The sequence below is a fragment of the Anser cygnoides genome, chromosome 1 (genome assembly GCF_040182565.1).
Source record: "Anser cygnoides isolate HZ-2024a breed goose chromosome 1, Taihu_goose_T2T_genome, whole genome shotgun sequence".
Lineage (NCBI taxonomy): Eukaryota > Metazoa > Chordata > Aves > Anseriformes > Anatidae > Anser > Anser cygnoides.
In genome coordinates this window covers 123,891,917-123,905,576 of record NC_089873.1, presented here as the reverse complement: position 1 = coordinate 123,905,576, position 13,660 = coordinate 123,891,917, and the positions used below count along the sequence as shown (strand labels likewise).

At 37.2% G+C, this 13,660-nt stretch overlaps 1 protein-coding gene across 27 annotated transcripts in view; it reads right to left on the bottom strand.

The window, feature by feature from the left end:
* Nucleotides 1–13,660, bottom strand: part of DMD (dystrophin) — a 1,239,454-nt gene that overhangs the window by 28,097 nt on the left and 1,197,697 nt on the right. For 21 of the 27 annotated variants that reach the window (XM_066990426.1, XM_066990448.1, XM_066990428.1 and 18 more), the window contains 5 exons: nucleotides 13,243–13,379; nucleotides 12,431–12,469; nucleotides 7,738–7,803; nucleotides 6,618–6,683; nucleotides 3,439–3,597 (listed from right to left, as the gene is read on the bottom strand). In XM_066990426.1, coding sequence (XP_066846527.1) covers nucleotides 3,439–3,597; nucleotides 6,618–6,683; nucleotides 7,738–7,803; nucleotides 12,431–12,469; nucleotides 13,243–13,379 — 467 coding nt within the window. The remainder of the gene's footprint in view (nucleotides 1–3,438; nucleotides 3,598–6,617; nucleotides 6,684–7,737; nucleotides 7,804–12,430; nucleotides 12,470–13,242; nucleotides 13,380–13,660) is intronic. The other 6 variants (XM_066990427.1, XM_066990447.1, XM_066990445.1 and 3 more) reach the window with 3 other exon arrangements.

Here is a 13,660-nt window from a genome sequence, read left to right as displayed (position 1 = left end):
TGCGCTGAGGACCGGGAGATCACAACATGTTTTGTATCAGTCAGCCCATTATCCAGCAACAGATTCACCGAGTCTTCATGCTGCAGCAATAAACAACATTTACTCAGAGGATTTGTTAGAAATAATGTGCAGAACACAGAACTCAGAACCCTAGAGCCAGGGTGACACAAGGAATTAGGTCACGGTTTCTTGATTCCCTTTGGTAACAGCCAAAAAGGCTTGAACAAACTCACTGGAAAAAGATTAGAAAACAGAAATTTAAACAGACAAAACTTTTTAAAAGACAGGTAAGGATATGAATGGATCCTGACTGATCCTGTCTGAATGGTTTATTTTTTGTGACAGGAATCACTGTTTCCTTCACAAAACCATGGTCATCTGGCTGTGACAATCTATCAGGACGATAAGCAACAACCTGTTCTCTTTCGAGCTTCTACCTCATATTTTAAGTACAAGTTATTTATAGAGCTTTGCAGAGACAGATGCAGAAAGACAAAAGTCATGATTTTGTCATAATCAGTGAAAATCACAGCAGTGTGACTTCCAAGCTGTCCTACAGAAACAGACCTCTCAGTCCCTGCTTCATTAAGACCTGAATCACCCAAAATAGGAGAGGTTGCTTGTGGTGGCATCCAGCTAGGAACTAAGCCTCCAACAATAAGAATGAAAAAACAACAGAGAAGCTTATATATGGTCAAGCTTATACTTTACAGCTCTTGTTTAACTGACAAACTTTAAAACAGATATTTTTATGGTATAATTTTTGTCAGAGATCTTTTCACGTGTTACTCCCCAATGGCAGTTATTATATTTATTAAATAAACCTCATATTAAAATACGAGGCATAAAGCCCCAAAAGGATTTCTTTAGCATATTTAAGTCTGTAAGTCCAGGTTCTATTAATGTTCATACACCATCCTTCTCATCCAAATCTAGGCTGCTTTAAAAGCCATCCTCCTTTCCACTGGGTAGCTTGTTTTGTATACAGATGGAAAAGCTTTCTGATTTTTGTTCTTCTTCCATGATTTACTCCCTCGTGCTGTTTAAAACAATGACACCCCTTCCCTGAAAACTAAGCTATTTTACTATTTTGTACTAATAAGCCAATAATTTTTAACTACAAAATTCTGAAAATGCAAAATATGATGGCTTTTTAAAAAATATTGTTTCTCCTTCACTTTAGAAAGTACTTGGGCTTTTTGTACAATGCCGTAGAAGTCTGGAGTTAGTTTAAAAGAAAATCTGACTGCCGTTCATTGAGGAAAGGCTTTGTTTACTACAGCTTTCTGTCTGAAATCCTTTCTTCATCCTTTATGCCTCATTGATTCTCTACGTTCTTCCAAATCCTCCTGAAAAATGTGAGTTCTTGACTGTACCTCTATTTTTCACTCTCCTTTTTATCAACTCTGCAGAGAATTTACATATTAGATGGAAAGAAGCTCTGAACAATGCCTTTTCCCCAGCTTTAATTACACCTGGACATGAGGACTTCAGTTACATTGCAATGCTAGTGGAGCATCCGCAGAATATGGGAAGTCAGTGTTTTCATGAAGACATGGGGAGGCACACACAGGGGTCTGTCAGACATCATGCCAGTGTTTTCCATGCAGGCTGGAACATAATCTCCAGCTATTCTCTCTGCTACTAATTCCTCACAGAAAGCAGACTTTAACAGTTCAATCTTCAGTTTAACCTGACCTGAAGATTTTGTATTCTGATTCTGAGAGGGTGCAACACTACTGGAAACATAAGGGCATGAGAAAATAAAGGTGGATTAAAATTAACTTTTATAGAAAAATTACAACTTTAATGAAAAAAGCCTGTGTGAAAGAAACTAGTAGTTAAATTAGTTACCTCTGCCCCTGGAGATTCATAGAGACAGGTCTACAGAAAAATAAAACTGCTATTTATGGAGAACAGGCTCCATTCTCTTCCTGCTTGAAGCTTTTTACTTCTACAGAAATACAGACCTAATCTGCAGAGGAGAAGCTGATGCAAGTCCAGAAGGAAGCACAAGAGAGATTTACACCTTCCTCCTGTTCCAGGTGACAGAATTGCTTATTTCAGGCTTCTCTATGCCAAAATCAATTCAAGGTGTTCTGCAAGTCCAGGCTCTGTTCTTTGTAAAGAATCCCAACCACAGTCTCATAGAGATGATGGGGTGATGGAGGCACTATAATTGATTAGAACCATCCAAAGACTTCTGCATGGAGAGAAGATCTATGACCCTTGCCAACTCTTGCCGTTATTTCCTTGACATGCCTAAGGTAAATGATTACTGCATTACACCCTCAACGTAAACAAGACTGAAGTATCTAGCTTTTGCAGAAGCAAGAGAAAAGAATATGAAAACGCCAATAGACTATACCATAAAAGCCAAAGACAAGAGAAGGCAAATAAAAACGTGTTTTTTTGTAGATCTAGTAATTTTAAGCCAAAGACAGGAGAAGGCAAATAAAAATGTGTTTTTTGTAGATCTAGTAATTTTATCTTACATTCTTATTTTAGAAGTTCTTGGCTGCAGTTATTAATCTACCAGTGTCAAGATCTACCAGTTTTTATGCTGATGGCACAAGACTCCAGAGTACGTTAGAAACAGGACTGCAATGTGATGCTGCATGAAATCAGTTGTTTTTTCTTCTTTCAATTAATGAAGATAACTTCAATCATACTTCAACTTAAAAGAAGTGGTCAATAATATTTGATATCTGAAGGCTAAGGATATGGCAACAAATAATGCCAAACAAATAGAAAGAAAAGAGGACAGAAGTTTTAATTACCAAAAATTACTAATTTTTATGAAGAAATTACAACTTTATAACTTAGTTCATCCCTAAAAATTCTACCTGGGTGCATTCCATCTAGCTGGATTGCACAGCTATTTCACAGATTTTTTACTTCAAATGAATTGGGAACTTCTCAAAACCTCACATATCACACTAACCAGCCTTTTTGAGAAACGCATGTCTTTCCGAGAACTTTCCCCTGCCTTTTCCAGACAGGTGTGCAGAAGCTTGCACACCCTTCCCTCATGTAATGGCAAAGTATGGTACCAAAGGCATGAAGGTTGTTACTATCATGGAAATAAAGGAAACAGTGGAACCAAAGGAAATATGAAACACAGCTAGAAGAGCTTGTTAGATGTGGCACCATTATCACAAGTGTATTAGGTGACCCATACACTTGTTTGCAGCTCATCATTTGGAAGGCTCACTGCTTGCTCATCACTGCACTGAACATGGGAATAGTTAATAATGACATGATTTCAGACTCATCACCTCTCTCTTACAGAGGGAAAACTGTGAATGGCTTAGAATAGCTTAGCAGAATGAACTTGTTTTAAAAGACATCCTGTTTTCATTTTTTTTAGCATCCCCTCTTCCTGTCTATATCTTCAGGTCATAGCTGATCTCTGCCACAGCTGGCAGCGTTACTCACCGGTTTTCTTCCTCCAGATCAGCAAGAATTCTCTCCAGTTCACCTCTTTCTTCACTCTCCAGAGAAATCAAGATCTGGGCGGGGCTTCGGGGCTGGCTCAGGGGGGATTCCTGGTTCAGACTTTGGCAGTAGTGCTGGATTAACAAGTGTTCATCATCGCTGTAAAACAGAGGAGAATAAAACAGGCTGTTCCCTTCTTCCCTTTTAGCTTTGCAATGATTATGAGTAAATGATGCACTCCAAGTGTCTCATTTCTTATAAGGAAATTCACTGAACTTTTTGTAACAAAAAGGAGAGCAATATAACTTAAAACAAAATCCACTGAACTGTTTAATATAGTCTATGGTAATTTTCCTCTTCTGTAGAATTCATGTCTCTTCCCCTCTGCTTCTCACATATTTAAAGCCTAGCTGTGCTGCACCCGACAATCTCAGCTTTCCTCTTTTGCCTACCTTAAATTTGAAACTTGCTTGAGAAAAAAGCTATCTTATCCTGCCTCAGCTATGATGAGCAAGGGTCATTCAAGCAAAGGCAAGGCATTTATTTATTTTTATACCAACTATTCTTACTCAAAAATGGCATCCTATACTTACCTATTTTACCCTACAAAATTGTAAATGGAGTGAAGTAACAGAAATATTGACTAAATGTAATAAAAGTATGCTGTTTCTCACTGAGGAGTTTTTTCATTTTTTTGTTTGAAATTAGAAGTGATGTATACTGTTGGAATATAAATAAATTGTATTTAATAGGTATGATGTGTTTCTTTACTTTTATTGCCCCTGAAACTGTCAGGTATTTGAAACAGACAATTCTCTGGAAGAAAAAAGCAAATCAAGTTTTGAAGATTTTGACCATCTCACAGAATTAAATGGAAGTTTTAGGTGCTAAGGAAAGGCATTCAGGCCCTAAGCTACGCAGCTAACACCTGCAGTATTTGTAAAAAAACATGAAAGGTGGCAGCACCCCTAGTCAATGGCAGAAAAAAATGACACAGTTGTTGGGAATCCTATTTTTGTGGTAATACTTACAATAAAATAATTCAATTTAGCTTTTTTTCTGTTACGTTTGTAATCCAGAATTTAACAGACATTTTGAATAGCTGTTATTGTTCAAAATCTTAAATATTCCTTGTTGCATTTTTTTCCTGAAAACGTTAATGTTGCCATTTCATGGACTGCAGGTGTGCTAAAGCAATTTAGCGCACATTACCATTAGCTCATAAATGAGAAATATTAATTTTTCACAACAGGAATAATTTCCTGTTTTTAAACAAAATTTAAAAGGCTTGCCAGTTCCTAAATTTATAAGCATCTTAAGTGAATTAACAGTCAAAACTAACATAACTACTGTAGCATGTCATTTTCAAAGTCAGTCTTTTTATGTGATTTTTAGCTGCACATATTTTGTATATATAATTACAATGACAATACATATTTTAATGTTTTTTGTCTGCATATATACACATTTTCTCTTTATTTCTCTTCCTCCACCTGTGTAGTGTTCTAACTGTAATTTTAATCCAAAACTCATGAGAATGTCAACAAAAATGCTTATTAAGCACCTGACAAACAAAACTCAGTTACACTTGCAAATTTATGGTGAGCTTTGATTTTTTTTTTGCAATTCTTATCTTGATCTTGTTTCTTCCAAAACTCAGAATATTTATCCTAATTTTAATAGTGCAAACTGAATAATGAACTGACTGGATAATCAGTGGGTATGTTATTAACTGAATCACATTAATACAACTTTTAATTTAGCAAAGAATGAAGACCAAGCTGTAATAAAAACAATACGGTTTATGTATGATCTTCTGGTTAAGGTAACTGAAATATTTCAGTGAAAAACCACATATAACAACATTACTGAATCAATCTAAAACTGACATTTGACTTGGAAATGAAGTTTTCATTAACCATGTGAAACTATCCTAACATCGTTTATGTATTAGTTTTCATGTATCATTTTAAATTTCTCCTCTTTGAACCAATATATTAAAAAAAGTATTTGGTTGTATGCACATGATTTTCTTTCAAAGTTGTTAGGTAACAATACTACCAAGTCAAAAGAGTAACTACTTCAAAACACAGAAACAAACCACTTTTTTATCCACGAACATTTTGCAGATGCACAAATCCCTACAATGTGCAGATGCACATGTCCCTACAAATGATTTGGAATCTGAATTTAAGTGAATGAAAATTGATGGAAGTACTGTGATTTAAAGGAACTTAATATTTAATGTAGTAAGAAGAAGACTCTGTATTAATTTTCAGAGAAAATCCTCAATACGTGGTAATGACGAGATTATTGTAGAAAATCACAATTTTTTTTTAATATATTTTATGGATTTAGAATTTGTGGTATTACTCCTCCTACACGGTTAACTAAGACCAAATTTTCAAGCACTACAGTGATTTATGTGCTGCTCTCCTGTTTTTAAACATACTATTCACTGTTAGTTTTCTAGTTCTATGCCATTTCATTCGGAGAATAAATAAGATCAAGAAAGCCATGAAAGAGGAGAAATATATTATGTCAAAAAAAAAAAAATCTCAGTGTGACATTAGATTGAACTATTCTCCAAAAATTTCAACTACATTCCTTTAACTTTTATATATGATTTTGTACTTATAAGTAGTAAAACGAATGCTTCTCAGCAATTTGTCCAACTTAAAAGTTTACTACTTCTAATATATCATGGTGAGGATGACTCCCCACGTCTTATATTTGTCATATATTTCTTCTATTGGTAGACCAGTTTTTTTCTTTTGAATGACATTTTGCCCACACATTTTCTACCTTACAGTACTTTAACATGATTAAGCTTACAGTTCAGACAGAAGGGACACCTTTTTATCTTTGTCCTTAAAAAGTATCAGATGATGAGCATTTTTTCAAGTAATATGGGAATTATTTCCTGAATAAATCACTATTTTTTTGAGAAATTAGTAATTTTATTTTGAAGGTATTAATCATCTGTTGCACAAATTTGTTATTAAACTATAAGCCACAAGTCCAGACACTACTACATAAATTGAAAGAACATGAGCTCTTCATGAAATTGAATCAGGCGTAGCGCACAGCCATGAGAATTCAGTACTACAGAATTTTATGATAAGCTATTAACCTTCACAAGAAAACCCATGTCAAAAATACTAAAGTGACCTACTTACATGCTCTCATTAGGTGAAATACTGTCATTTAGATAAGAACCATTGCTGTTCTCCATTTCTGCTAGCCTGTGGAAAAATAAACATACTCATTAAAATAAATCCTATTTTCCAGAAACTTTGTTTGCTCTAACATTCCTGAAAAAATTAAAGAGTTTGATGGTTTTGATGACTTAAGAGAATTTGAAACTCAGATGAATTTACATTCTGTGTTGATTATCAAAAGGCTTTGCAATAGGCGATCATGAATAATTGTGTTTTTCAATACAATGACCTGGCTAAACTCACTTTTCAGCTCTTCAAATTTTCAACTCTTTCTCTGAGGGTTTATTCAATTCCTCATGATTAATTAATTCCATAAGCAAAGAAAGGCCTTAACATGCCAGGGGATTACACAGATTGTTTTGTATCTGGCAATGCCATCATCAGAAGTGAAATAATTAGTCATTTCTCATTGGTTTCGACAGCTAGTCCCTTCTACATATACTGCATACTTCCAAGAATATCTCTACTTATCAAATGATTTGGGGGGACAGAAAGAGGAGGTTGCAGTAACATTCATTATCTCAATCCTTGCAAATTTGCTTACTTGGTGGAAAAGCACATTATTTTTCATATTTGTGCAATTAACCCACTTTTTGATTCTTAAGAGCAGTATGAAAGTGGACAAGTGAACTAGAACAGTGATATACCATGATTTTTATTCACCAAATCAAGGAAAGATCCTGTTTGTGGTAGTCCACGTGGTTAATTACTTAACATTAAAATGGCATTTGAGATTGATGTAGAATTTGGAGACTTCTGCTCTTCTGATGCGCATGCTTACAATGGGGTCTACATTGAAAATGAAACCCTGTGCAGACTGAGTGCATAGCTTAATGAAGACCCCCAGGGAACCTAGAGGTCGTTTCTAACCACACACACATGCGCTCTGGCATGCAAGTTAGTGGACAGGCTGGTTAGTAGCAACCACAGGTTAATAACCCTGCATCCCAGAGCCTGGAGGAGGAAACCCCAAACCCTACGTTTCTTTTAAGACCCGCTCAGGCAGCAGCTAGCCTTTGGGATTTTTTTATATGACTGTTTAGAGAAAGATCTGCCTAATGTCCAGCTGGTCTCATACCTGCTAGCATAATGTTCAATGCGTGAATGAGTATCATCATGTGAAAGCTGAGGGGACGAGGCAGGCCTATAAGGCAGAAAACACTGATTAATCACAAACAATACCCTTTCAAAAGTAAAAAGACACTTAGCTATGTCTACGCCCTCACATCTCTATGCCTTAGGCTTACACTGTGTTTGGTAAACAGCACGTTATATCTGTGAGGCAGGAGCCTCCTCAAGCCGTCACGCAGCGCTTTGCGGTACAACACGGCGCTTTGACCGTCTGGCAATCCGTCCGTCCGTTGCAACGACTCCTCCTCACACAACCCCCTGAGAAACCTTTTTCCAGAGGATTTGGAGATGAGATCTTGCCCCTGTTTTCCTCTCACACCTGCCTCCTTCATTTGTAATTGCATCTGGCTCATGGTCCCAGGCCTGCTCTGGCAGCCCTGACTTCAGGTCTCACTGGGAGCCTTTCCCCTGCCTCCCCCCTGCCCAGGACGTGTCCCTAGGCCAGGAGCAGCACGTTTCACCTGAAAGAGCCTGCAAGTGCTACCGCACCAGCAGTCAGAAACATAAAACGGCCAAAGTTAGCCTTTAATAACACTCTGAAGAAATTGATAATTCTGTCTTGCTTCTTTCTCCAGTTGTGACTTGAACCATGTAGCAGCATGTTATACGGGACACTGCCCATTACACCGGGTTTCCTGCCTAATAAATAATATTTTTTTTTTTGTCGATCAAAGTAATTCATGGGACTCTTCTCACAAATTAAGATTGTTGTTTCGTACAGCCTCGTCTCTGGAGAATACCAACGTCAGGATAGTATCACCTCTGCACTCTGTATGTTGGGCTGGCAGGAAGCACCGTACTGCCATGTAGGATTTTGCATATCTACCCATACCAGGAGGTGCCAGAAACAAACAAAACAATAATAATGCAGCTTTCCAGATTGTACAGTAATCTTCTATTTTAGCTAGATTTCAATCTCATCTCTTACAATTCATTTTAGGACTCCTAAGTGATGAATTATTTTCCCCTCACGCAAAATTGTTGGATACCGTGGTTTGGGCTGCTTCTCCCCAATGGGGACTGCACTGCATCTCAAGAGCAGACAAAATCTGTTTTGTATTTACTCATTGCAAATAAACCCAAACTAATAATCTCACGGTGCTTAATGCTCCTGTGCTAGGAGTTTGATCATCCTGCAGTAAATCTAAAAGATCATTATACTTTATTGGTCATTTTCCAGTTTAAAAATCAGCTTGCAAAGGGCTTTATAAAATTAGGATCTTTCAGAATTCATATAACTATATACTGTATATAAAACAGTCAATGCCTCTTCTCAAAGAATGGGAAAGTTTTTCTCCTTAATGTATTACAGACAAAGTACCATGAATCCCATTTTGTTTTACATGAGCTTTGGCCTCCAACTGTACTTTTTCCCACTGCATATTCAAGTACTACCACAGCAAACCAGTGGATAAATACTCAGTTCACAGGTTTTCTCAGTACAGCAGAGATTCACGCAGACAGGCAATTGATTGTCTGCAACCTGGTATCCTATTTTGTGTAAGAACATCAGCACTGAAGGGAAGAGAGGGGAAAAGGATGCAATTTATCCAGATCATGTGGCTTTCCAAGCACAATAGTAACTGTTTTCTGATAACTTGATGCTAATCTCATTTTTTAATTGCTTGACAGGCAGTACCTGTTAAGCTAACCTAAACCGATACTGTCAATGAAAGAAGAGGGTTTGTTTTCAATGTACACACAAATGCTACTGCTAGTACTGTCCACAGATTAGGAAACGTGTTAAAAGTAGCTTGATTTTTGAACTGGATCATCCTAGTCCATATTACCCTGTGATTGCACACATTTGTAACAGTAGAAAGGAAAGGGCAGCACTTGGTTGGGACCAACTGGCAGCTGAGTAACAGAAGTGATGCTCCTTTTGGCAGTGGCACAAGGTAAAATATTGGCACAACTGCGTAACAGTATACTTGCTGCTTCAAAACTACGCTTTACGCTCCGAAGTGAACAAACTATATAATATGCATTTTTTTAAGACAGCTCAGTGTTTGTATAACTTGTTGGAGCTTCTTATGTCTCTCTGCCAAGTGTACACATGGGATGAGTCAACATTTCCAGGTTTGCCCCCGCTTCAGAATATACTGCAAAGGAGATCCACCCCACCCAGCTTTTTAAAAGCTTGCTTATTAAAGCAACCTGTTGAGAAACATTGCGGTTTTCGCATTGAATTTAGCTGCTCAGAGGTACGCAGTTGCCAGTACCTGAGCCAGCTTGAGAATGGCTGTGCTGCACTGCAGGCAGTTGCACAGACACACTCTTAGATGACCATCTGTGCGAGAGCTCGCTAGCCTCACTTTCTGAGCACATGTAATCAGCTCACGTAATCAGTTTGAACACTCAGCGAGGAGGCAGAGAAACACAGCCAATATTTAACCAAGATAGCCATTCCTTTTACAAGGACTTCACAGCTGTATTTCTCACGCTGGTGTCTGCAGCAATAGCCTGAGGAATTCCATTCATGTCAAGTGGCAAACACCTCGTCCAGCAATTCCCTGAACCAGTGGAAACCTGGCTGACAGGAGGAGGGCATTCTGTGTGCTATTCAGCATTGCAGTAGATGGCTCTTTGAAGTGTAGAATCACGTCAATTGCATTTGTGCCACTGACAGACCACAGTCCAAATAAAAAGACATAAATTCCCATAAAAAGTGTAAGCTGCCCCTTTTATGCCTGGCAAGTGGAATATACGTGCAAAACACTGTATAATAAGTGACCCAAATCACTAACTTATAACAAAAATATATACGTATGTATTTACAAACAAATTCAGATATTGTAACACATGTTGATGTCAGGATGTACCTAGCACCATCGAATGCGATCAGGTTATGCTCTTCTGGAACAATTTGAAGACAAACAGAAAGCTGGTACAAAAGCACCAGAAAAAGGCAATGATAACCACAGTAAGAAGTTTCTCTGCCAAAGGTGGAATCAGCCCTGTAACTGAAAAATAGCTTTAAGGCTGGCTTGCTCAGTAACTTGTGTTGTTACCCTTGTCTAGCACTAAGGAAAGGAACAAAGGTAGTAGAAAAAAACAACAAAAAAAAAAACCAGTAACTCCTTCCAACCAATATTATTAGTATTTTTTTAATTTCCTGCTTTCTTGTCAGACCAGATGAAAGGATTGTTCTCAGGATGATAACCTGAGTTGGTCTGGTAAAAGGTGCTACCTTTCTCCATCCAAATCCTGCCTCTAAGTATTTCTCACGCTTTCTTAAAAATTACATGCACGTTAAGCTCCCTGCAGTATTCAACACTAAACCTTTGGTGTGAATTTATCAGCGTAGGCATACCATGAAGTTGTTACTGTAAGTGAACTAGTGCCAGTGCCTTACAAATAAGCGTGTTATGGCAGCTTAATTTCATGTTATGTCAGACACAGCAATGGCATTCCATATTACCCAAGCTTTCTTTAGAAGGTTACTTTTAACTTTCCAACTGTTCTAAGGGGTAAGAAATCTAGATACCCAGTTTTGTATACAATATGCTGCAATCAGCCCCAGATGCATTTATAAACATTAAAAGCACCCTAAAGTTCAAAGCCATTCTATTTCAACCTGTCTCCAGCCTTCTGGTAGTTTTTGTGGGTGGATCCTCAACCATATGTGGTTTGGAGAAATACGCATGTCATGCTTACTCGAAGTAGATTTCCTAGAGGACAAGCACTGCATTTGACTTCCCAGTTGTCTGTGCTCCAAATGAAAACTATAAATCAGTATTCCAATGTATACATTTCACTCTTGTTTATTCTACCAAAAATTCAATGAAGGTGCAAGCCATATACATTTCACCATATAGAAATATATAAAATTCTATTTATTAGTCTCTCAGTAGTTATCAATATGTGAATTAAAAATAAACCTTATTTAACATTATTCTAAAATCATCCATGTAACACTAGTAGTAGCAAATGCCACAATGGTAAGTTATATATCTTTAGTTCAAGTTAAGGGTGTTACTACAACATTAAGACAATGCATATGCAGGAATGATGCAAGAATGAAAATCCAGTCCACAGTTGAAAAACCCTGCATTTTTAACTTCTGAAAAAAAAAAATACAGTAAACATTTTCCCATTTCAACTTGCCCTCACAGAGCTTTTTGTATGTAAAAAAACTGTAATAAAATATCCAGTGAGCTTTGAATTAGTTGGGGCACATTGAGTGTGCAAGTATGAATGGCTGCACATAAAATTATAGCTTTATCTACAAAACAATGTCATTCCTGAAATTGAATTAAATCCATAAAATTCTATTTGTATCGTTTGAAAAGCATTTAGTGTACATTTAGAGGGATCGACGCTTGTTCAGAAACAAAGGCTTTTAAATGACAAACTCTTATAAGCAATAGTAGGACTCCACCAAAATCCCTGTTAATTCAATGAAAATACATACTCCAGAAAGAGTATACAGTACACATTTCATGACTGCTGGACATTCCTGGACTTATCCCATTCTGTTCATCTGCGATCAAAACATTCCTTTAGAGAGTGTACGAAAGGAAATAATCGTAAAGAAAGAAGGAAATGAACTTATGCAAAACTAAACAAAGAAAGAAACAAAAAAGTGAGGGAACGCAGCAGCAGTAGCAGCAGCAGCACACTTCAGCAAAAGTACTCACGCAGAATCTACTGGCCAGAAGTTGATCAGAGTAACAGGACTGCAAGACAAAAAATGAGGAGGTGAAGAGAGAGGCAGAAGAAACTCAGCAGCAAAATAATTACAGAAAGATTAAAAAAAAAATCACAACAACTAAAAAACAGAAATCCAACAGACTAACATGAGTGACCATGAAGAGCAACCAACCAAAAAGAGAAAAAATATATCTAAAATTAAAAAAAGAGAGAAAGAGCGCAAGAACAAGCTGTGTGCAATTGCCATTAAACAACTGATTAAACTTGTAAAAAAAACAAAACAACAAAAACAAAGGGAGATGGGCTACTCATTAATTTTTCCATGTGTATCATTATTGTGGTAGTTTTTTTTTTCCATAAAGACTTCACAGTAATTCAATAAGACTAAATTTATAGGGTGAGAAAAGATGAAATCAGCTGGGAAGCTCTCAAACATAGTAACCTAATTTAAAAAATAAAAGCACAGAAAGATACCCATTTGGAATAAAATAAAATTTTAATGAAGAGATCATTAGTTTCCAAATTGCTGTATCAAACTTAAAAGTTTATAAGGCTGCCAGTAAGCGTTTTTCTTTTACTGACTGAAGTGGAAGTTCCTGTGAAGATGGGTGAAAACAGATAAAGGGAATGGCAATTGGAACCCCAGCTTGTGTTTTCCTGCCAGCCGTGGTTAACAAAAAAAAATGAAAGAAAGAAAGAAAGAGGCTTTATGCATTTAGGAAGTGAAGGGAGTTGGCACCAGCTGGGGAGCTCAAAGAGCATACCAAATGAACTGTTTAGACACTTTAGAGCTACTCACGTTTCCATGTTGTCTCCCTCCAAGACAGTTTGCACAGGCAGGTAGCCCATTCTTGGGTGCTTTGCAAAATATCTTTTTGTTCGAAATTTGTTTTTTAGTACCTTGGCAAAGTCACGGACATCTTCTCCGGAAGTTGTCTGAAAGCCACAAATCACAATGAAATCATCTTTCATGAGGTTATTAATTTTAGTTGCCTCTTCCTTTGATGGGCCATTTGAAGGAGCAGTGGCCACGCCAAGCAGAGCTGGCCTCCAGAACCACACATTCTATTTATTTATCACTGTCACCTCAAAATGTACTACCAAATGGCACAGCTAGTGGGGAGGAAGAAGAGAAAGAGGAAGCTCCAAACGCCTGTAACAGGGTCATGCCTCTTCTTAGTGATTTGATGAGGACAAGCAATAACTAAACAAGAATC